General features: G+C 38.9%; 1 protein-coding gene across 1 annotated transcript; it reads left to right on the top strand.

Moving 5' to 3' along the window:
• Nucleotides 1-904: 904 nt before the first annotated feature.
• utp11 (UTP11 small subunit processome component) lies at nt 905-8,166 on the top strand. The gene is made up of 9 exons (XM_047811777.1): nt 905-1,099; nt 1,322-1,383; nt 2,102-2,204; nt 3,125-3,238; nt 3,362-3,455; nt 3,575-3,705; nt 6,592-6,702; nt 7,776-7,860; nt 7,975-8,166. The coding sequence occupies exons 1-8, from the start codon at nt 1,040-1,042 to the stop codon at nt 7,857-7,859; spliced, it is 759 nt and encodes a 252-aa protein (XP_047667733.1). The 5' UTR covers nt 905-1,039; the 3' UTR covers nt 7,860; nt 7,975-8,166.
• Nucleotides 8,167-22,127: the final 13,961 nt, after the last annotated feature.

The raw sequence follows: 22,127 nt of genomic DNA, 5'->3' as shown, positions 1-22,127 counted from the left end.
ACAGATGTTGACATTTGGAGAGAGATGAGTCAGAGCAGCTGCAGCGGGATTAAATCAAAATGTGCGACATTTAGAAAGCTAAGGCTTTATATACAGTTTTACTTTCCATACATGGTAGCTGTGAATTAACAAAATGAATGTATTCCCTCTCGTTCTGTAAGCATAGTTTACACATAGAGGCTTAAGCGTGGATCTTTATGCCCTCTGCTGTTTAGGTCATAGAACTGCATTTTATTTAGAAAATTCTATCTGATAAACAAACAACACAATCGTTTACATTTCTTAAGTTCCTCAGAAGCCTCATATTTTCAGGGTCTGCAGTTTCAGTCCTGTGTATAGTGACAGTCTGTGTGGTGTTTCTGTGCAGGTTCTCCTTCTACTTTTTTTGTATCCTCCAGGATCTCTAGTTTCCTCCATCCTCATAAAGGTTTGTCGGCTATGATAAATGTCCCTAGGTGTGACTGAGTGTGTAAACAAATGCGTATATGTATAAGTGTGTGTGAATGAATGAATGAATGAATGAATGAATGAATGAGTGTGTGAATGGATGTGTATATGGATGTGTGAATGAATAAGTGTGTGAATGAATAAATGAGTGTGTGAATGGATGTGTATATGAAAGAGTGTGTGACTGACTGCATGAATAAAAGTGTGAATGATTTTTTGCGTGTATGAGTGGGTGAATTAATGCCTGCATGAATTAGTCAGTGAATAAATTGTGTCCTACGTGTAAAAAAGTGTATGCATTGTGTCCTACGATGGATAAACATCCCACCCAATGTGAATATCCTCCTGAGTCCCAGTCTTTGACCCTGACCAGTATTAGCTGTTAATCAGCTAATCAGTATCAGTTAATGAGCACAGTTAGTCTGTGGCTGGGCTATACGTACTCCAGTCCACTAGGTGGCAGTGATACACCATTGCGTTAGACGTCAACTGCTATATCTCAAAGAAGAAAGAGACACACATACACGTGTGTTGACAAAGTTGACTGTAACCTTACAGCTTTACCTGGGTGTTTGTAGTAATCATAACAGACATGTCTTCATTCCGAAAAGCGCTTAAATCCAAACAACGGGATCACAAAGAGCGATCTCAGGTAAAAACCTAGTTGGTTTACTGCCTTAGCTGTACAACATGCTAATGAAGCTAGGTTTCCTAGCCACGCAGTCTCGCGACCAACACAGCAAACTGTAGCATGATAACATTTACATTTTAACGTTTAACAAAGCGACATGAGCTAAAAGCACTGCTGTGTTTACATTCATTAACCATGTCATGGATGGACTGCTAATTCTGTCTCTCTTTTTTTTTTATACAGCCTGGTTTCAGGAAACATTTGGGACTCCTAGAGAAGAAGAAGGACTACAAACTCCGTGCAGAGTGAGAAAGCTTTGTCTCTAATCAGGAATACACTATATAGCCAAACTCTTGCCACAAAGTTAGAAACACACACATTTTTGTATGATGTAGCTTTACAATTTCCCTTTGCTGGATCTATGGGGTCGAGCCCAAACCTGGTATTGGTATTGACACCTCTGCACAAAGTGGGGTTTATGAACATGGTTCATTCACGTTAGAGTGGAAGAATCCGAGTGGCCTGTACCTTAATCCATATGAACATATTTATATATAGTGTCTGACCTCTCTAATGCTCTTTTGGGTGAATGACCAGAAATCCCCACATCCTTGCTTCAAAGTCTAGTGGAAAGCCTTCCCAGAAGAGTGGAGGTTATTAAAACTGTAAAGGGAAATAAATCTGGGGAAAAAAAAGGAAAGATGTTATGTATAACCTTTGGCCATATAGTATATAGTATCATTTTGCTTATTGGTTTATTTAATTGATGTTTATTGTTTAGTACTATGGGCAAAGCAGATTAATTAGCAAGTCAAAATCAGGCTAATGATGTGCCTGTTATTCCAAGATGAGATGTTTATATTTTTCTTATTCATGAATATGTTCATAAATATTCATCCTATGGTTGCTTCTCTGTCTGTACTATATGATCTGTATGCTATGTGTATGATTAGTTCTGCTTAACTGCAGCTGATTGAAATGAACAGCTCTTTTGACTGCTATTTTGTGCTTGTTTTTATGTAGTGACTACCATCGAAAACAGAAAACCCTTAATGCCTTGCGCAAGAAGGCTCTTGACAAGAACCCGGATGAATTCTACTACAAAATGATAAACACTCAATTAAAGGTATATTTTTTTGCCCCTGAATAGTCACATACAAGTCTGGCTTTTTGTCTCACATTTATACAGAGAAGTCAAAACTAGGAGTTAAATTTGTGTAACTTGTATAGTGCTTTTAACAATACGCATTGTCACAAGGCAGCTTTTCAGAGAAATCCAGCTGTAGATTTGGTTCTGTAATAAACAAAATAGTGGCGCGTGTAGCCAGGAAGGTGTCCCTCGAATGAGGAAGAAACCCAGAGACTCAAAAGGGAACCCCATCCTCAATTGTATGATACAGGCTATTGGGATTATAAATCATTACAGTACACAGATGTAGAAAAGTAAAGACAAAGAGTGCCAAGTGTGTTGAAAGGATGCATGAGTGACTGTTAGTAAGACTCCTGGGATGAGCATAGGACAGTGTTTCTGATTACAGCAGCTGTTCTTAGAAGGCACAAATATACAGGATCTAAATAAGATTATGCCCTGATATATGGGTGAGATGGGATCATCCACAGCAAAAGAAAGTAACATGCAGTCACGTAGTTTTGTCAAGCAAAAACTAGGGTCAACATATATTTATTCATATGATTTGTTTAATTAGATGCCTTTAAATTCTGTTTACTAAGAAAAAATGCATTTACATTTGGCCCTTTGCACAGGACCTAAACACTATAAATAGTTTATCACCTGCATCTTCTGCTAGCTGGTGATTTGCTGTTACACATTTCGCGTTGTGCCATTCATCCCATGAAAAATGTTTGTCTTCAGGAGCAACAAGCTCCTGCTGGTGTCATTACCTTTGTGGGGTGTTGTTTTGTAACACATCTTTCATTCTCTTCTGATCTTTCTCTTTCTGTGAGTGCAAGTGGCATTGCTTTACAGTTTTTGAAAGAAGGCTAACGCTGAAATGAGTGCATAATGTTTGCTTTATCTGTTGATAGGATGGAAAACATGTGATTAAACAGAAAGAGGAAGAGATGACAGAGGAACAGAAGAAAATCATGAGAACGCAGGACATCGGGTATGTGGAAATGAAGAGGGTGGCTGAGTCTAAGGTAAAGAAGGCACTTTCTCCTCAGCACAGTTCCAAGTAATTCATTAATATGTTCACAATTAACTATTGTATTTAACAGTAAACATGTATTAAAAAAAAGGTATTTTTTAAAAATTGTCTGCAGAAAATCGAAAGATTAAAATCTGAACTGCATCTTCTGGACGTTGAGGGTAAACCAAAAAACTCGCACGTCTTTTTTGTGGACACCAAAAAAGAAGGTAGGTCTTAAACCTGTGGAATGTTTTACAAGCGCTGCACCATAATTGTAAATTTTCCACCATTGTGATTTATTCTTCTTTAAGATCGCTCTAAAACCATCCCTTTGTCTCTCTGACAGTGAAGGATTTTAACTTGGCCACACACCTGAACACAGTGCCAGAGCTTGTAAACAGAGCCTATAACAGACCTACGCTGGACACACTGAAGAACAAGAGCATTCTGGGAGCTGTGAAACGAAAGAATCTAAAAGTTAGTACAAAATCTTCTAATATTTGGAGAGAATAATTTTTTTGAAGAGGCTACTTTTTAATTTCAGCACATGGCCAATGATGAGCATGCTTGTGCTTTAAACTTCTGTTACAGAGATTCTTTAGTATAAGTAGTGGAGGATAAATCACAAACCTGTGCAGCTGAAACAAGACAATTACATGTCAGTCGCTCCTGGAGTGTAGGATCACAGAAACTGACACAATCTACCAAACTGCATGATATTCGCTTGTAATTTTTCAAAATGTCTGCAGATTTAGGCCAAGACATGTAATGTGCCATCATCACAGCCTAGTGGCCTTTGAGCCAAAGCCCTCTTTGAATCCCATGCGTTGAATGTGAGTATAGAAAGTAATTACATGGAAATTTAAGTGTGCTGAAATTTTACCAGTTCAAGTAGTTTTTCTTTTCAAGTAGTTTTTCTTTTCAAGAAAAGAAAAAGCACAAGAAATTGAAAATTCTGAAAGAAAAAAGCAGCAGCAACATCAGGTAATTTTGGCTGCAACAATCATGAGAAACTATACTAAATCCTGGAGGAACTGACATGTTCAGACTTTGAGTGTTTATTCATATTTGCATAGTTGGCTATTAGTAATCAGTGTATTTTTATTTATTTATATATTTATTTATTTTCTCTCTACGTTCACAGGAAAAAAAAACAACTCATTATTGACTTTCACAAACAAGTTTTGTATTCATGTAGATTGAAGTTAAATGTGTCCACTTTTACTGTTCTGGTTGAAGATCTTGCATGGATAATGTATGACCTTTTCAGTATCAGGAACAAGCATGTATGTGGAAGAGGAACAGAACATGAGATGACAGTGTTATGCCTCTCCTCTTCCTAGCATAGCATATAGAGGGCATATAAGACTAGAATAATTGTTTTTGCTGTCAAGGTGAAAAGAAACTCACACAACTGATATGCAGCTGGCATAAAAGTGTGATGGCCACACTATGGCTGCAAGATTCCTCTGTCCGGAAAGACATGTACTCCCTTGTGTCTGCATGGATATACACCAGCACACTACTTACATTTATTTAGGAATTAGCTTGTCATATTTTCTTACTATGATAGTTGTTGCTTTTTTTCTCGGTAACCAAAACATGGGACTGGGCAGATTATAGCCTATACATCAACTGACCTCTTGTCTTCATTCTGTTCTTTGCTGGGATATAACAGGTATTGCTGGGAGATGTAAAACCTAGCTTTTATATAACCTGTTCTTTTAAACTGTACAATTGGTTTAAAGTAAAGTACGCAGAAGCTTAAATACACACGTGGACAAAATTGTTGGTACCCTTCGGTCAATGAAAGCAAAACTCACAATGGTCACAGAAAAAAACTTTAATCTGACAAAAGTAATAATAAATAAAAATTCTATGTTAACCAATGAAAGTCAGACATTGCTTTTCAACCATGCTTCAAAGGAGTTATTTAAAAAAAGAAACTCTTGGAACAGGCCTCCACAAAAATGATGGTACCCCTAGAAATGACTGAAAATAATGTGACCAAAGGGACATGTTAATTCAAGGTGTGTCCACTAATTAGCATCACAGGTGTCTACAATCTTGTAATCAGGCAGTGGGCCTATATATAGGGCTCCAGGTAGTCGCTGTGTTGTCTGGTGACATGGTGTGTACCACACTCAACATGGACCAGAGGAAGCGAAGGAAAGAGTTGTCTCAGGAGATTAGAAAGAAAATTATAGACAAGCATGATAAAGGTAAAGGCTATAAGACCATCTCCAAGCAGCTAGACATTCCTGTGACTACAGACTACTATATTATTCAGAAATTTAAGATCCATGGGACTGTAGCCAACCTCCCTGGACGTGGCCGCAGGAGGGAAATTTATGACAAATCAAAGAGATGGATAAACCGAATGGTAACAAAAGAGCCCAGAAAGACTTCTAAAGAGATCCAAGGTGAACTTCATGCTCAAGGAACCTCAATGTCAGATCGCACCACCCGTCGTTGTTTGAGCCAAAGTGGACTACATGTGAGACGACCAAGGAGGACACCATTGTTAAAAACAAATCATAAAAAGCTAGACTGGAATATGCCAAACTAAATGTTGACAAGCTACAAAGCTTCTGGGAGAATATCCTATGGACAGATGAGACAAAAATGGAACATTTTGCCAAGGCACATCAGCTCCATGCTCACAGATGGAAAAATGAAGCATATCAAGAAAAGAACACTGTGAAACATGGAGGAGGCTCTGTTATGTTCTGGGGCTGCTTTGCTGCATCTGGTACAGGGTGTCTTGAATCTGTGCAGGGTACAATGAAATCTGAAGACTATCAAGGGATTCCAGAGAGAAATGTGCTGGCCAGTGTCAGAAAGCTTGGTCTCAGTCACGGGTCATGGGTTTTGCAACAGGACAATGACCCAAAGCACAGCTAAAAACACCCAAGAATGGCTAAGAGGAAAACATTGGACTATTCTAAAGTAGCCTTCTATAGGAGCTGAAACATGCCATCTGGAAAAGACACCCTTCAAACCGGAAACAACTGGAGCATTTTGCTCATGAGGAGTGGGCCAAAATACCTGCTAAGAGGTGCAGAAGTCTCATTGACAGTTCCAGGAATCGTCTGATTGCAGTGATTGCCTCAAAAGCTTGTGTAACAAAATATTAAGTTAGGGGTACCATCATTTTTGTCTAGGCCTGTTCCATGAGTTTATTTTTTAAATAATTCTGTTGAAGCATGGTTGAAAAGCAATGTCTGACTTTCATTGGTTAACATTCATAGAATTTTTATTTATTATTACTTTTATCAGATGAAAATTTCTTCGGTTATACTTGTATTTGTTGTACATTTGTATATTTATGGTGTTCATTAACACATATTTGGAACATTACAGAAACTGGCCAAACAGCGCAAGGTTCGCTATGATGAACTGTCCCAACGTATTGACCGAGAGAAGAAAATGTTCGTCATCACTCAGAAGATCCAGACTCGCAAAGACCTTCAGGTGAGGCCACCTTTCCACAAAGCAGTGCACACGCACACACTCACACCTGTGCGCATGCAACACGGCAATCAATTCAACATAAAACTCTTAGCACACTTGGGAATGATGTGTAAGGAGTACAAGTCCTCTCCTATAATCCTTGATAAGATTGGAGAATAAAGAGCAAGGGGTCTGAGATACAGAAGCTCTCTAAATCATCTCCGGTCCTGTCTCGTGGACTCTGCTCTTCAGCTCTTACCTCATGTTTTAATAGTTCTCAGGTCAGTTCTCTGGGATGGCCATGTCTAAAGCCTGTTTCTGTGGTCATTGAATCATTTTTGTTTGGATTTGTACATATGATGTGGAACATGTCTTTGCTAAAGGATCTAGCTATGACCCCATATTCTTGCCAGAGGGCAACAATCTCCACCATGATCCTTGGAGAAATTTGTTTACTTAAAAATGCAATTTCATTGTGCTTGCATCTCTAACATCTAGCTGGTATTTAATAGCTATTGCCTAATTTATAATAATAGCTATTGCCTAATGCCAACACACTTTAGTCTTATTTGATTCTCTAACTTTCCTCTTGTTAATGGTTTATCAAGTGAATTTGGGCTTTAACCTACTGTACATATCCCAGGTATTGTACATATATACCCCAGTTATTGATTACGCATTGAGTTTCTAACTTCTCAGGTGAACTTAAAGCAATGTATGAATGGAAACGTGCATCAGTTACATTTTTTTCATTTTTCACTCTAGAAAGTCATTATTTTTTAGTCTTATTGTTTTCTGGGATCTTTCTTTCGTTCTTGGAAAAGTTTTTCTTTGAATACATTTGCTTCAGTTACAAATTTGCGTTGTCACACAGCTTCACTGTAAAATCAAACTAATTAACCACAAATCTCAAATTTATTTATTTATTTTCCTCTTTATTTACTTAATAAACATTTTTATATATATATATATGTATATGTATTATTTATATTTATTTTACCAAGGGTGCCAATAATTCTGGATCTAAATTGAGTGGCTTGATCAGTCCTAAAGGTTTTCTGATTGACTTGTGGCTTGTGCTTCATCACTAACAGGACAAGAACAAGAAAGTAAAAGTGAAGAAAGAGACATCCACCACTCCTGCTATCTATAAATTTGAGACCAAAAGGAAGAGATAACCCCCACCCCACCACACACACAACACAGCTAAGCTTGAGCCTCAACAAGAGCATGGGTTAATGTGTATGCTTTTAATCAGCTGCATGTACAGTAGGCATGCGTATATTGGGCTTTCAGATCGATTAAGGAAGTGACATGACCGCTAGCTGGGGATTTATTTTCTGCCCACTCCCAACACACACATGCAGGAAACTGGTTTTAATCTTCATTTTTTTGAAAGCCTGCTGTTTTGTAATGTATGTATATATCTATACTTATAGACTTATGGTTGTGGTTTGTACTGAAATAAAACCTTCTGTAATAACACACTTGTGTAGTTCTTAAGAATGATCAGTAGGTGGCAGTAGCATATCTTGCTGGCAAATGAACTGTTTTGATGGAGACAAATGAGCAGGGGCAACATTTCAGCTCTTTTTATAACTTCTTTACAATGTGATTTTATGGGTTCATGTAAAAATCTGATTACAAAAAGTATGTTTTGATGAGTTTATTTTCATGACTCTGAAGAGCAGACTATGGAGCTCGATCAAGATGTTTGTAGAGATGCGGAACTGCAGTTCAACTTAATATCTTTTATTTGTTTTACTTTATTTTTCTTTTGATACATCAAGTGATCACAATTAGGTGGAATTGTTAGTTTAGTGGGATTCCCAGTTAGATTTGTGTTATTCTAATCTAACAAAGCAGTATGAAATGTTTTACAGTAATCACACAGTAGCAAAGTCGCTTTAAATGTATAGAGGCTAAAGTTTCTTCACATGTAGCTGATTTTAAATGTCATACATTTGGCATTAAGTACTTGTGTAATTTAGACCGTGTGTCTGTTTATGTAAATGGTAAATATCAAAATTGGTCAATTAATTGTGAAAAAGGTCCTACTAAAAACCTAACGGAATTTATTACTCATGCTCTTCTTTTTCCTTATAAATGTGACAAAGTTTGTTCCAAAACATCCAGATTTTTTCCCCCCTATCCTTGAACTGATTACTCAGTGTGGCTGTGGAATGGTGAAGATGAAATTAAACTGTCTGTAAGTGTTCCTCTGAGAGTGTGTAATTCTATTGCCATGCTCTTGTGTTGGCTTTTCGGCCTGCAGCCCGCAGATTCGGACTGCTCTCTCTCTCCTCTGTGAGCCTTGATCGATCACATTGCTGGCAGCAGCTTCATAAACGGGCCCCATCCATCAGCCTCTCCGGGGATGGAGGTAGAGGAAAAGCCAACGACAGGGAAATGTCACCATGTTGAGGAGATGAAAGGGGCAGGAGCATTGCAAAATGAACGTGCGTGCCAGAAAGTAAAAGCATTCATCTTTTCTTGGGCCAGACCATACTGGCTGTGTTTAACTTATTAACGTTTAACAGTAAAGTTACATGCAATGCTTGATGGGCCATTAGCTGTAGTTTTCTCATTGTTTCCTATTTATTTGAATGGAGTAATGAATGCGTGTTCAATGGAATGAGTGACAGACGTGCACACACACAACCCCAGTGATATTTAGCACAGAGCCCCTTGGTGACATGTCGATATTGACCTTGTGTGTTTGCACGATTTTCTACCCGGAGATAGCAAGACGGCCCCCTTTGGCCGTGGCCTGCCTGCGAGCGTGTACGTCACTGTGGTTCCCTCAGTGCGGGTGGAGGGGTGGGGGGGTCAAACAGCCGTGTGCGCAGTTTCACAACGCTTCCGCCTTCTGTTACACAGTCGGTCCACTGTTTGGGCTGAAGTCTGCCTTTCATTCATATCCACTTGGAACAGGGAACCGTGACGAGGGGTCAGCCACCAACCCCCAGATTTTAAAGATATAGGTCAGAAACCACTCATTGTCCTGTAATATTTGACTAACTAGCTGCTGTGTAAAAAGCTTCCTGATGGCTGAAGGGCTTTGTTTAAAGGCTTTGAATGAAACCACAGCTTCAGAAAAATCTGTTCAACATGTTTTTATAAGTGGGGAGGAAAATGATGTTTTATATTTGCTCAATAGCTATTCATGTTTAGTTGTTACTCATATTGAACTATATTGATTAATAGACAATGGCTTCGGTTCTGGTGAGTTATACAGGGATTTCAGAGCCAAACCTTGGAAAACCAAGCAGGAGGAAGGAATATACACCAATACATCTCCCAGCACAATTTGGCAATTAGGAGGAAAACAGAAATCAATCTATCTATCTATCTATCTATCTATCTATCTATCTATCTATCTATCTATCTATCTATCTATCTATCTATCTATCTATCTATCTATCGTCTTAATTTTCTTTAATACAGATTTTGCTTTAAAATGTTTCTTTGGAGAAGAATTCTCCAAGAATAACATACAAGCCAAATTCCTATAAAACTACACAAAATTGTCTGCGCCTTCATGCATTTTTAAAGAAAAAGTGTTGTCACAGCAGAAATACTTTCTATATTTATTTTAGTGCTGTTTTCTGCTCTTCGTAGTAGCTTTAAATGTTGCAAATGCTTATTTTCATTATTTTTAAAGTTATTTTTGCTTTACAGCATTACTTTACACAAAAGGCTTTTAGGCTCCGGATCCACCAGGATAATGCTGTTAAATATGTAGCACATTAATGCATGTTTATATTCATTTTCAGCATAAATAAATAGATTTTTTTTACATAATCAGCAAACATATTTTTAGGGTGTGATGTAATTTACCTCAAAAATGAGCCAGTTTTTGTTTGTAATTTCTGCATCTGTGCTGTGAGATGAGGTAGACAAAACCACTGGTAATGAACTTCTCAAGAAGTCCTGAGTGTTGTTCATTAACTGAATGAGGTTCACCTGTGCCGAGGCTGCTGCTACTGTTGATGTCATGGGTTTGCTTAGAATTTCTGTACTATTTGTCTATTTGCTTTTCTAAATAAACTTTTCCAGATCATTATATCTATCTATCTATCTATCTATCTATCTATCTATCTATCTATCTATCTATCTATCTATCTATCTATCTATATATATATAAATATATAAAATGAATGAAATGTTGTCTTAATACAAAATATAACATAAGACTATGAACCTGAGTTATTTAATCAGCTGATACTAAGTCCAAATATTAAACTCTTTCAGGCCAGGTCCTGAAGATGAAGGTCTCAGCTGAGCAGAGAGACTACCTTTCTGTCTCATACGCCTCAAAAGGCTACCTTCATCTATGAGATTCAGACCCTTTCTAATCGATTCACCAATTACTGAAAAGGGAGATGAACAAGTGGCTGAGGGAACAGTGACTCGGGGGTTGAGCACCTCATATCTGGACCCTTTAGCTACTGTGCGGTGTCACTTGGCTTTTGAAGTAGACAACCATAGAAAGAAAAGGAGGGGGTATGGTCTCTGAGCCAGGAGGAAAACGTATGAAGGAAAATCTTTACTGAGAGAGAGAGACACAGAAAGAGAGAGAGACACAGAGAGAGTGGTGGGATCACAGAAAACCCTTTAAATTGCCACTAATGAGCCAAGAGGCTGGTTGGATAGAAGCACTTGAATTGATTAAATTTGCATGGGAGTCTAAATCACAGTAAGGTCTCCTCCCTGGTGGAATTTGCCCCTACTGTGCCCCCCCCCCCCCAACTGAAGAGCTCAGTGTGGGTGAGAGGACAGGATGGGATGGGATTGGTACCTGACAGCTCTCACCTATCAGCATGGGTATTACTGTTGATCCATCACTCTCCTGTTGGTGTCCATTTGAGTCAAATCAAGTGTTTTTTTTTTTATTGTCATTCCTCTATAGTTTGTATACACTGGAACAAAATGTTGTTTCTCCAACAATAATTATAAAGAAAAAAGATGCAGTTCACAGGATGGAAACTGTAAACTATTGGTAGGGTAACACCAAAATGTTCAGTAAAACACAGACTCCATGCCTGGGAATCATACCCCAGCCCTCCACATGATAGACAGAGACCTTCACCTGAGAGACTTGTTCATCATGGTTTAACTACAGAGTCTAACCTTGTCTCCCATGAAAAGGATGTGACTGTAGCGAGTCCATTACAGTTCACCACAACACACTAACTGTTCACACAGTCCGTTCTGACCTGCACACACTGCTGTTTGGAAACTAGCTTGAAAGAAGGTTGTTGATTGTTTGATGATGTGATTGTTTTCTCTTTAATTTAGTCTTTTCTTGCCATTTAGCTTCTCAGTATTCACATTTCACTCTCAAACACTTTCTCTCTCTTTCCCTCTGTGACTGGTCTTAGAAGGCTGTGTGATTACTGTAATCAGATCACTCGGTTAATCAGAGTGTGTTCGTCAGTGTCCTGATGAGCGGCCCTCGCTGATTGTAATGTGGTGCCGCTGTCTCAATGGCACCCCTCCTTTTCACACTCATTTTTTTCTGTCTACACACCACATGACAGTGGCACATCCATGCCAATGACATTATTGTTTGAGTTGGACGAGAGATAGATAGGAGGGAAATGAGAAGTGGGTGTTTTTAGGATGGACATGGGCAAACCCAAATGCTTTATGGTCCTATCTTAGAAGAGGAAAAGGCTTTTGAGATTGACAACATTTTCTCTCCACTCTACTGTTTTTTTCTTCCTCTTCTTTTTAAATTTCTTTTTTTTTAAACAAGGAGTCCAAGCACCAGCGCTATGATGGCAGCCTCATCAGCCAAGTCCCTACAAGGGCTGATACAAATTAATTAACCTAATTAGAGGCTGTGATTGCGGGCATGATTGTCGGAGTTTGGGGAGGGAAGGTGGTGGGAAGGAGGGGGCTGTGCTGCCAGCTATGGCTCTGAGGCTAGAATGAGGCAGAAGGTGTGGGAGAGAATCCAGAGCTCTCTGCATGGCTAATGACTTCTACAGTTATATTCCCTCCTCTCCTGCAGCTTTCCTCTTCCTGTCTTAGTCCTAATAAACCTCTGTACTTCCATCTCACCATCACGCAACTACCTTTAATTTTTCTTTTATATAATCTATTCTATACTAATTTTATTCTAATAATCCTCTGTGTTATTCCATAGTCCTTTTGATTATTTTCTAGTTATTTATCATTTGATTAATCTCTTACACTCTTGCACTGGAGTTTCTGATACTGAAGCATCATTTACATTTACATTTACAGAATTTGGCAGATGCCCTTATACAGAGCAACTTACATTATCTCATTTTTATACAACTGAGCAATTGAGGGTTAAGGGCCTTGCTCAGTGGCCCAACAGTGGCAGCTTAGTGGACCTGAGATTGAACTCACAAACTTCCGATTAGTAGCCCAACGCCTTAACCACTATGCTCCCACATGCATCATCCCTACTACTGGACACCACAAGACCTCCAGCTTTAGTGTGTACACTTTATAAACTCCTTATATCATATGCACGTGCAAGCACCCACACAAAGCAAGAGCAGTACTGGAATTCTGTGCTATTTGTTTTGGAAACAGAACAAAGCTTTTTTGGAGAGTGAAGCAAAATGCTTTTTCTTGCATGTATCAGCACTTCTAATTATCCTAATGAGTTGGGGGAGAAGGGCTAGGAGCATTATCTTCCAAAAAAAAAAAAAACCCCGCAAAACAAAAAAAAAAGCTCCTTAGACATGCAACCCTCTGGTACAAACACAACCCCTGTCCAACCCTTGCATGATTGCCATGTCACCCAGATCCAACATCATATATAGATGGAAAAAATGCATAATGATTAGAGGTACAGGCTACATTAAAATATAATAGATTTTTTTGGGTCCGCAAATACCGACTCTCTCTCTCTCTCTCTCTCTCTCTCTCTCTCTCTCTCTCTCTCTCTCTCTATATATATATATATATATATATATATATATATATATATATATATATATATATATATATATAAATTACTAAAGAAAATAGAAAATAATTTGCACAATTCATTCATAATTACATGCATTAAAGTATTAGAATTACATTTCTAATAGGTTTTATTAAAAAGTAGTCAAATTTGGAAACATAATTATGTCGAGATACACTGACGTGTCTGGTTGTAATTATTTGAATTAATTTTTCTGTGGTTGTCAGGTGTTTTATTCCATTACTGTTTTTGTTTAGTGGGCCTTAAATACTGATGATATCCCAATGATTCTTCTTTCTCATTAATAGCTCACCTCTGTACAAATTAATTGAGACACTTTATGCCCCTTATAACTAATTTAAGGTCACTAATATGGGTGCACAATCAAACAAGCTAGCAATATACAAATAATCACTAACAGAAAAAGCTTTTATTTTCCTCTGTGGGTTTTCTGAACAGTCTCAAATCCACTCACGCTGTGTGTCAGTAAAATTTCAGTCTTATTCAAACTTCACTTCACACAGAGTTCAACATTGTAAAATTTATTCTGACACATGAATTTGCATCTTTAAATAACAGCACAATTGCTTTGGCTGTTTTGGTATATAAGCAGCTTTGGCAGCTTTTGTATATAAGCATGAAGTTAGTCCGAGTTTAATTTAGCAATATGGCAGGATTGGGATTGCGGTATTTCTGAATATTGTCACAGCTGTAATCTGGTGTAGGAAGGAGCCCACAGACTGAGTGCTGTAGCTAATTCATGCTGTGCTGATTTTTTAAAATAACAGCACGATTGTGAGTGTGATATTGCTGTTATACAGTAGTTCTATAAACAAGGTGCTTCCAGTGAAATTGGTCATCTTTCTTTTGATTTTCCTCTGACAAACATTTTTATTGAAATTCAAATGTCATATTCATTAGAAATGTATTGTTTGCCTGATGCCTTTTGCTATTGAGGTAACGTCTACAAAAGTATTAAATAAAGTAGTTCAACTATTTTAGCAGGGGGCACGGTGGGTTAGTGGTTAGCATGTTTGCCTCACACCTCCAGGTTTGGGGGTTCGCTCCCCGCCTCCGCCTTGTGTGTGTGGAGTTTGCATATTCTCAACCTTGGGGGTTTCCTGCGGGTACTCAGGTTTCCTCCCCCGATCCAAAGACATGCATGGTACGTTGATTGGCATCTCTGGAAAATTGTCCGTAGTGTGTGATTGCGTGAGTGAATGAGAGTGTGTGTGTGCCCTGCGATGGGTTGGCACTCCGTCCAGGATGTATCCTGCCTTGATGCCCAATGACACCTGAGATAGGCACAGGCTCCCCGTGACCCAAGACGTTCGGATAAGTGGTAGAAAATGAATGAATGAACTATTTTAGCAATCAAATAATGAATACATATTGACTATAAATACAAAGTAATGGATTAATATTGACTGTAAATACAAAGTAATGGATAAACATTGGTGATAATATACAGTAAATTATCTCTGGACTGGTAGCATTTACTAAAATTCTGTGAAGCAATTGTCTTTTTGTAAGTTTTTTTTATAGCATATAGTGTATTAAGTCGGAGATTCAGCAGTTTTTTCTTCTTTAAAATCACTTGCAAAGGAGGATGTTCCTCATGTAGCTCATAGGTCTTAAATCTTAAATCTTAAAAAAGTATATAGGTATATTTTCATCAAATAATCAGAAGAGCATTCTGCCCTCACAGCTTTGCTACAGTAGACAGTAACAGCAAACATGACTGGATGGATCAAGCATCTGGAGACTACAGTATATATATGGTCATTTAACCATTACATTTTCCTGTTAGTGACATCACTACCTCAGTTTACATGGACTGTATAAGAAGTGGTACAGTGAAGCACATCAAGGTGTTTTATTTAATAAAACCCCCCCAAAAATCCATTTCTCCATGATATGGTCACTTTAAACACTAGTTTAAGTGTTGATAATTATGGAAGGCCCTTAACAGCGCTCTCTTTCTTTTTCTTCTCCCTCGCTATCTCTCTTGTTCTTTTTCACTCTTATTTTGAGATAAGCAGTGTGCTGTGAGGAAGAAGCAAATAAAGCTCTTAAGGATTCTTCTCTCATTTAGCGGTCACACTTAGGCTTTAATTAAGCTGAGAGCGATACCCCAGCAATGTGCTGATGCTATCGGGGCAGTCAGGGCACACAGCGAGATGAGGGGCTGAGATCGGGCTCAAGCCAGTAAGTGCTTATACCAGAATCTGTGTGTGCGTGTGTGTGTGTAAAGGCTTAGCATTGCTCTCAGAGCTAAACAGCTGTAGATCGGCCGCTATCAGATATTTATAAGAGCCTCATGAATATGGATGGCTGGTGAGATGGGACTGATGTTTGTCCTCTAAGAGGGGATGAAAGGAGAAAGCGCTCTTCTCCCAGAGCGACCCAGGCAGAGCCGCTTGGAGAGAAGGGGGAAGGAGAATGGAGGGAGGTGTACAGAAGAACAAGGGTTGGCAGAGGATTTTACTACCTGAAACAATTCCCTAGCTGCCAGACAATTTCATTTGGTTCCTTAGTTAGCACTTGTCCTAGACAGTAAACATAATAAATTTGTCATTTGGTGGAAATTGAGTAATATATACACTAACCACCACTTAGGAGTGGAGCTGCTAACATCCAGCTAAAAGCCACTTACAAGATAAACTTTAAGATGCATGACATTCTGATTTTAATTCTGGTAGATTAGATGAGTGCTGAAGTGGCTTGACTGAGTGCAGCCTTGGTCATTCTTGGTTTGGCCATCAGAACCTGGAAAACATGTGACCTGTACCTCTCATCTCCCCCGTCAACATCTAATCCATTATGATTAATTGCTTGGAGCAAAGCTACCTAAACTCACATTAGACGATGCCAATTACTGTGATTGCAACATTTTAATATGGTTAATAGACTGATCTGACCTTGCCTACTTGGTAGGTATGAAGTACGCAATAGTGGAGCCATGTGGAGTGGCCATATTTAGAATGTTAATGGTGAAGCCTGTAGATTCATAGCTATGATGGAGTGGGGGAGAACAGAGTCATGCATTTGAGGCCAGCAGAGTAAGTAGACGTAAAAAAGCTATGAATGGACGTAAACATAAGACAGAACATCTTCTGTTCTTGTGAAACTGTATTTGTGAAGCAAAACACAAAATGGCTCTATGGTCGAGACTCTGACCATGCAACCTTTAAAATACCTTTGTTCTGAATTTCACTGCGTAGGAGCACGGCAGGGACTGTAGCAAAAGACGTCAGAGTGGGCGCAAAAGCGGTGGAGAGGGGGGGGGGGCAGAATTTGAAAAATGCACCCCGAAAGACTGGAGAGGTCAACATTTTGGTTTTTGATCCCTTTGTGGAGTGGACAAATGATCCCCAATCCTGGACAATAATGTTTTTATGGGACTCAAAATTTTGAGATGAAACAGTTCTTTGTGGGAGTGCAATAACCAACACGTGGCTAGGCTTGAACTGCTGTAGCCCTGCATTGTGTCTAAAAAGCATAGTGGCAAGACAGTTCTTGGCCTTGGACTGTTCTACCCCAACAAGCAGCCACTTTGTTCCTGAGGGATAAGAGCCACTCAGAGAATAAATTACCTAAAGGAGATTTTGGCTGATGCCAGCGAGCCCTGCTGGGGACAGTGCTCTGGTTCTGCTCGGAGAGATAATGTTTCTGTCTCGTCTGGGACTGTCCTCCCACAGCCAGGGTCCTGGAGAACAAAGAACTGCTCAATAATTCTTCTTCTTCTTCTTCTTCTTCTTCTTCTTCTTCTTCTTCTTCTTCTTCTTCTTCTTCTTCTTCTTCTTCTTCTTCTTCTTCTTCTCTCTCAAACCCTTTTGCTTGATAACTTCATAATTAATATTATTTTCTTTTTTCTTCTCTCACTCTCTTACTTTATGCTTGCTTTACACTATGACTATTAGATGAACAAATCTACTCTTGAACAAGTGGAAATGTTATTTATATTTGATTTTACTTTACAAGATCAAAAAGCTAACATAAAAATCTAAAATATGTCTGCTCATTATATCGTAGAAATAAGCTTATACTTACTGGTATGTGAAGTGTGGTTATATTATTAATACAAATTGAAGAAACTGCTGCATTTTTTTTTGCACATAAAGATCACATATCCATTGTATGTAATCTATAGTACATTTGAGAAACCATCGTGTTTAGTTTTTAAATCAATTTTATGATAAATATGGACCTATCATAAGCCTATTTATATTAGTCAACAGTAATAAACATGTTCATTTTATCTATCAATCTAAACTGAAAACCATAAACTTTTTGAATGGTTATCTACCAATAAACTGGACTTTCATAGCCTAATCTATCGACCAAAAACCTGGACTTTCATAGGCATAATATTATTACACATACACAGAGGAACACATGGCTGCAGATAGGAAATCATTCAGGATTGCTAAGTCTGTAATTGCTGTAAATGCTGTGACTTAGTGGGCTCTTTCAGTTAGTCCACACAAAACTCACAGTTATGTAATTTGTACTTTGACTGCACAGTGTTTGCTAAGTTATTAATTTTTAGTTTCTCTTTCAAATGCATTTTGAAAAACCTAGTTTTGTTTGCATCAAACTTTCATAATCTCCATATTCATTGGAAACTCCAGTATCAGAATTCTCAGTCTCAAACCATTCCCATTTCCCTTATCTCTGTCATCTAAGATCCCGCCAGCCCACTGGTTTTTGCTTCATTAGCTTCATCTGTGTCTCTTTTGACTCTGTATATGCACACATCACAGGTTCACATGCTGCTCCCTGAGTCTCATTTGACTCCTTTTATATCGCTAACTCTTTATTCATTAATGACACTTTAGTCACTTTATTTGATTCATACTCTATTCTACCACCATACCAACCCCAACTTAAAAAAAACCTTCCACACAGAACTGAGATTCTTGCCAAATCTCAACCACAACCTGACTCTAGCCTATCACATGGTGAGGTAGGGACAAGCTTGTGCTTCTTTTGAGAAATCTGAAGCCAATCTCAACGTCTTTTCAAACTGCTGCTCATGTTGTAACAGAGCTTCATAAACCAATTGGGTTAAAGCTCTATCTACCTTCTTCTGCATGCAGGAGCTCACAGACACCCACAATTGGCTAGCATCATTCTGACTGACAAGGGAGAGAGAGTGCGCCATCCATCACACCCAGAGATTTTAATTTGTCCAAATTGCCTGGTATTTTTATTTTTTTTGCTTTGCTTTTTTCTTAATAAACGCCAGTATTGTTTTTAACCTGCATACATCTCTGTTAGCCTAATCAAAGCCAAAGTGTAAACCTCTATATACTGCTAAGAGTATTTTTTGCATACTGAATTATATTCTCTCCTTTTGACTGCTCCAATATTTTTTTTAATAATTTGACTATGGTATATGCATTAATGAGTGTCGGCTGTCTGGTTGTCCCCTGATTAATGCCATATGTTTTCTGTTAACATATAGTGTGTGAGTGATGGGCATATAATCAATGGATCAATCATCCCATGTTATTGGAAGTGGTTTAAGTCTTTGTGTTAAACAGCCCACTGTTCTGTCACTCAAGTTTTCTTGTTTCATGTTTGATGGTATAGTGAAAGAAGTGAAGCTGGCGTAACTCAGACACATGCCAATCAGAGAAGGAACAATTTTCAGATGTTCATCTCTTCAATCCCACCAAGTTTATCATAAAATATCCATTCCCTCTATGATATTCAACACATCTGAAGGCCTCTCAATGGTAATGAGTTGAAATGGGAATTTCTAATAAATGTGTGGAGCAAAGAACTCAGGATCACTCTCTGTCACAATGAAAATGGCACAGGGGAGACCCGAAAGCAAAGAGAATAGCAAAGAGAATAATGAAAAGCCACTGTAATGGATAGAAAGTGAGAGAATGAGAGAGAAAGAGGGGGCATTGTTTTGAGTGCACACGCTCAACTTGTATGTACTGCCATCTTGAATTCCAACCATTCAGATGGCAGGCCTGCGTAGGCCTGAACTCCAACGCATTTCCCTGCTGCACTTACAAGAGACACATTGAAATGGCACTGGCATGGACATCTGCACCCGATTGCTCACTACCCTCCCCACAACACATACAAACACACACATACTGTGTCACCATTGTATGTCCAAGCAGAAGCTATATTGCTGCCAAGACAAGCCTAAATACAGTAGACAGTCCTGTTGTGTGCGTATGCCCAAACCCAGTGTGCATTAATTGGATTGAAGGTTGTGTGGGGCAAGGAGCTGATGGGGGCGTGATAGGGCAAAGCTGTTTGGGGTTTTGTAGCTAAGTGCTGACCCCTAGCATTCCTCTGACTCTCCTTGTTACGTGGTGACGTGGGTGGGCTGCTCGGCCTCTGAACCCCAGGGAGAGCGCTTGTGTGCCTATTGTTCCAGAGGTGCACTATCACTTTAGTAAATCTGCTGAACCCAGATATCATGTAACCAATATAATGACTCATTGGCTTACATATATTCTTTAGCCTTAAGCCTTATGTATATAGAATAGTTTTCTTGGCATTTACACTATATAACTCATAAAACATCCTTCTGGTGGGACCTTTAAATCCCTTCACCAAAGGGTTTCACTTTCAGGTTCCAGATAGTTCAAAGACAAAATGTTTTTCCATACAAAAACAACATTAAAGAGCGCTTTACTTAAGAGTTTAGGCAGCAGACCTGGTAAATACACATAGCTTCCTCTAGCATGAGCATACAAAGCAACCATACAAACCAGTGAGTAGAAAAAGTTTTCAATGGTATATAATATTGATGAAAATCCCATAAGTATGTTTAAAACTCTACAACTCAGAATATTGTACTTGATTGTAATTAAGCAAGTTTTTTCTTTAAAGTACTTAGTCAGATAACTACATTGCAACATTTTGCTTTGGAATTTTAGAGTAAATCTGAGATTGTGTTTAAAAAGAACATAAGACTTAATTCTCAGTAGATCACTTGCGTTGTGAAAATGCCATCACCATTGTCACTTTTCTCTGATTAGTCCCTGTTGGGCTTTTTTGGCCTTTTATATACAAGTTGAGAGAGAGACAGCGAGAGAGAGAGCGAGAGAGAGAGAAAACACAGGAAGCAGTTGAGAAGCTTCTCATCTATCAAACCAGGCATGATGGATGGATGAAAAAGAAGGAGTGGGGATAGTGAATGGGTCAGTGGTTGAATGACATCGGCTCACCGGAGTTGATTTGGAGGCGGACATTTCAAAGCAGAGCTATAAGTGGTTCAGCACAGTAGGCAGTTAAGCACCTGCTATAATTGATGGAGCCTTGGTAGGGATCTCCTGTGTTGGCTTTGGGTGTCTAAGATGAAGGAATGAGTGGAGTGATCTGTCAGAGACCTCTTTACTTTTTTGAACACACAGCTGTTTGAGCTGTCTGGTGTTTGCTAAATCTTACACTAATTACCATGATGGTCATCATGTTGCTGTTCAATCAGACCGCATTGTGTATCTGGAACAAAAGAATGATTTTTGTCTTACTTTTAGTGAATAGATGTAACCATTATTTGTTAATTTATTGCTTATATTTCGTACTGGATCTGAGCATAGAGTAAGTACTCTCAAGTCCAATTTCTGTTGCTGGACAGTCCTTCACTCAATGACCCTTTTCAAGATCACGTGAAGAACCCTCTGAGAGCTCAATCACTGGCCACAAGTCAAGTTCCTCTGGTGTGTAAGCAGGCCTGGGCGGTTGAAAGAGCCTTTAGCCTCCCTCCTTCACAATCTGTTTATCCTGGGAGGCACGCAGCCCCCCAGAGGGGACCCGTGGATAACCTGGTTGCCGTCTTATCCCAGGCTTCAAACACAGAGCCAGACTGAGGCAGCCAGTGGCATGGCAACAAAGGCACATGTGAGGAAAAGCCGGGCCTGTAGAAGTGAAACCTCACTAATTGACGGCTTGAGGGAGTGGAAGCGATGGAAAAAGAAAGTGAAGAGGAGAGAAAGCAAGATGTGAAACTGTCAGCCCACCCCCACAAAACTTCTCCTCCTGGCAAATGCACACTTAAAACACATGATGTCTTTTTCAGGGTGCATTTGTTGCTTTTTTCTTCTCCTTATAAGAAGACCCAGAAGGCATTTGAAGCCTGTTTTACTCAGCTGCCCTAGGTCGTTCCACTGAGCCCAGTTGTCAGTCTTACCAACTAGACACACAGTGATCCACTGTCACTCACTCCATCCGGTTAACTGCATGTCAAGCACATACGTATCCCCCAGTTCAAATCTATATAAATCATGCTTAATACAGCCTAGGACCCCAATGATTTCATGTGACCATATATTAAAAAGCCACCTTTCTGTGATGCATCTTAGGAATCATATTAAAGAAATTAACTAAATACCTCCTTTGGAATGATAATTATAGTGTTTAATGAATTTGAATCAGATTACATTAAATAACAGGAGATTATTATTTCCCTGAGGATTTTCTGTTAAATTATTTACCACTTTATTATCTGGATGGATTG

The sequence above is a fragment of the Tachysurus fulvidraco genome, chromosome 3, assembly GCF_022655615.1.
Source record: "Tachysurus fulvidraco isolate hzauxx_2018 chromosome 3, HZAU_PFXX_2.0, whole genome shotgun sequence".
Lineage (NCBI taxonomy): Eukaryota > Metazoa > Chordata > Actinopteri > Siluriformes > Bagridae > Tachysurus > Tachysurus fulvidraco.
This window is presented reverse-complemented; position numbering and strand designations above follow the sequence as displayed.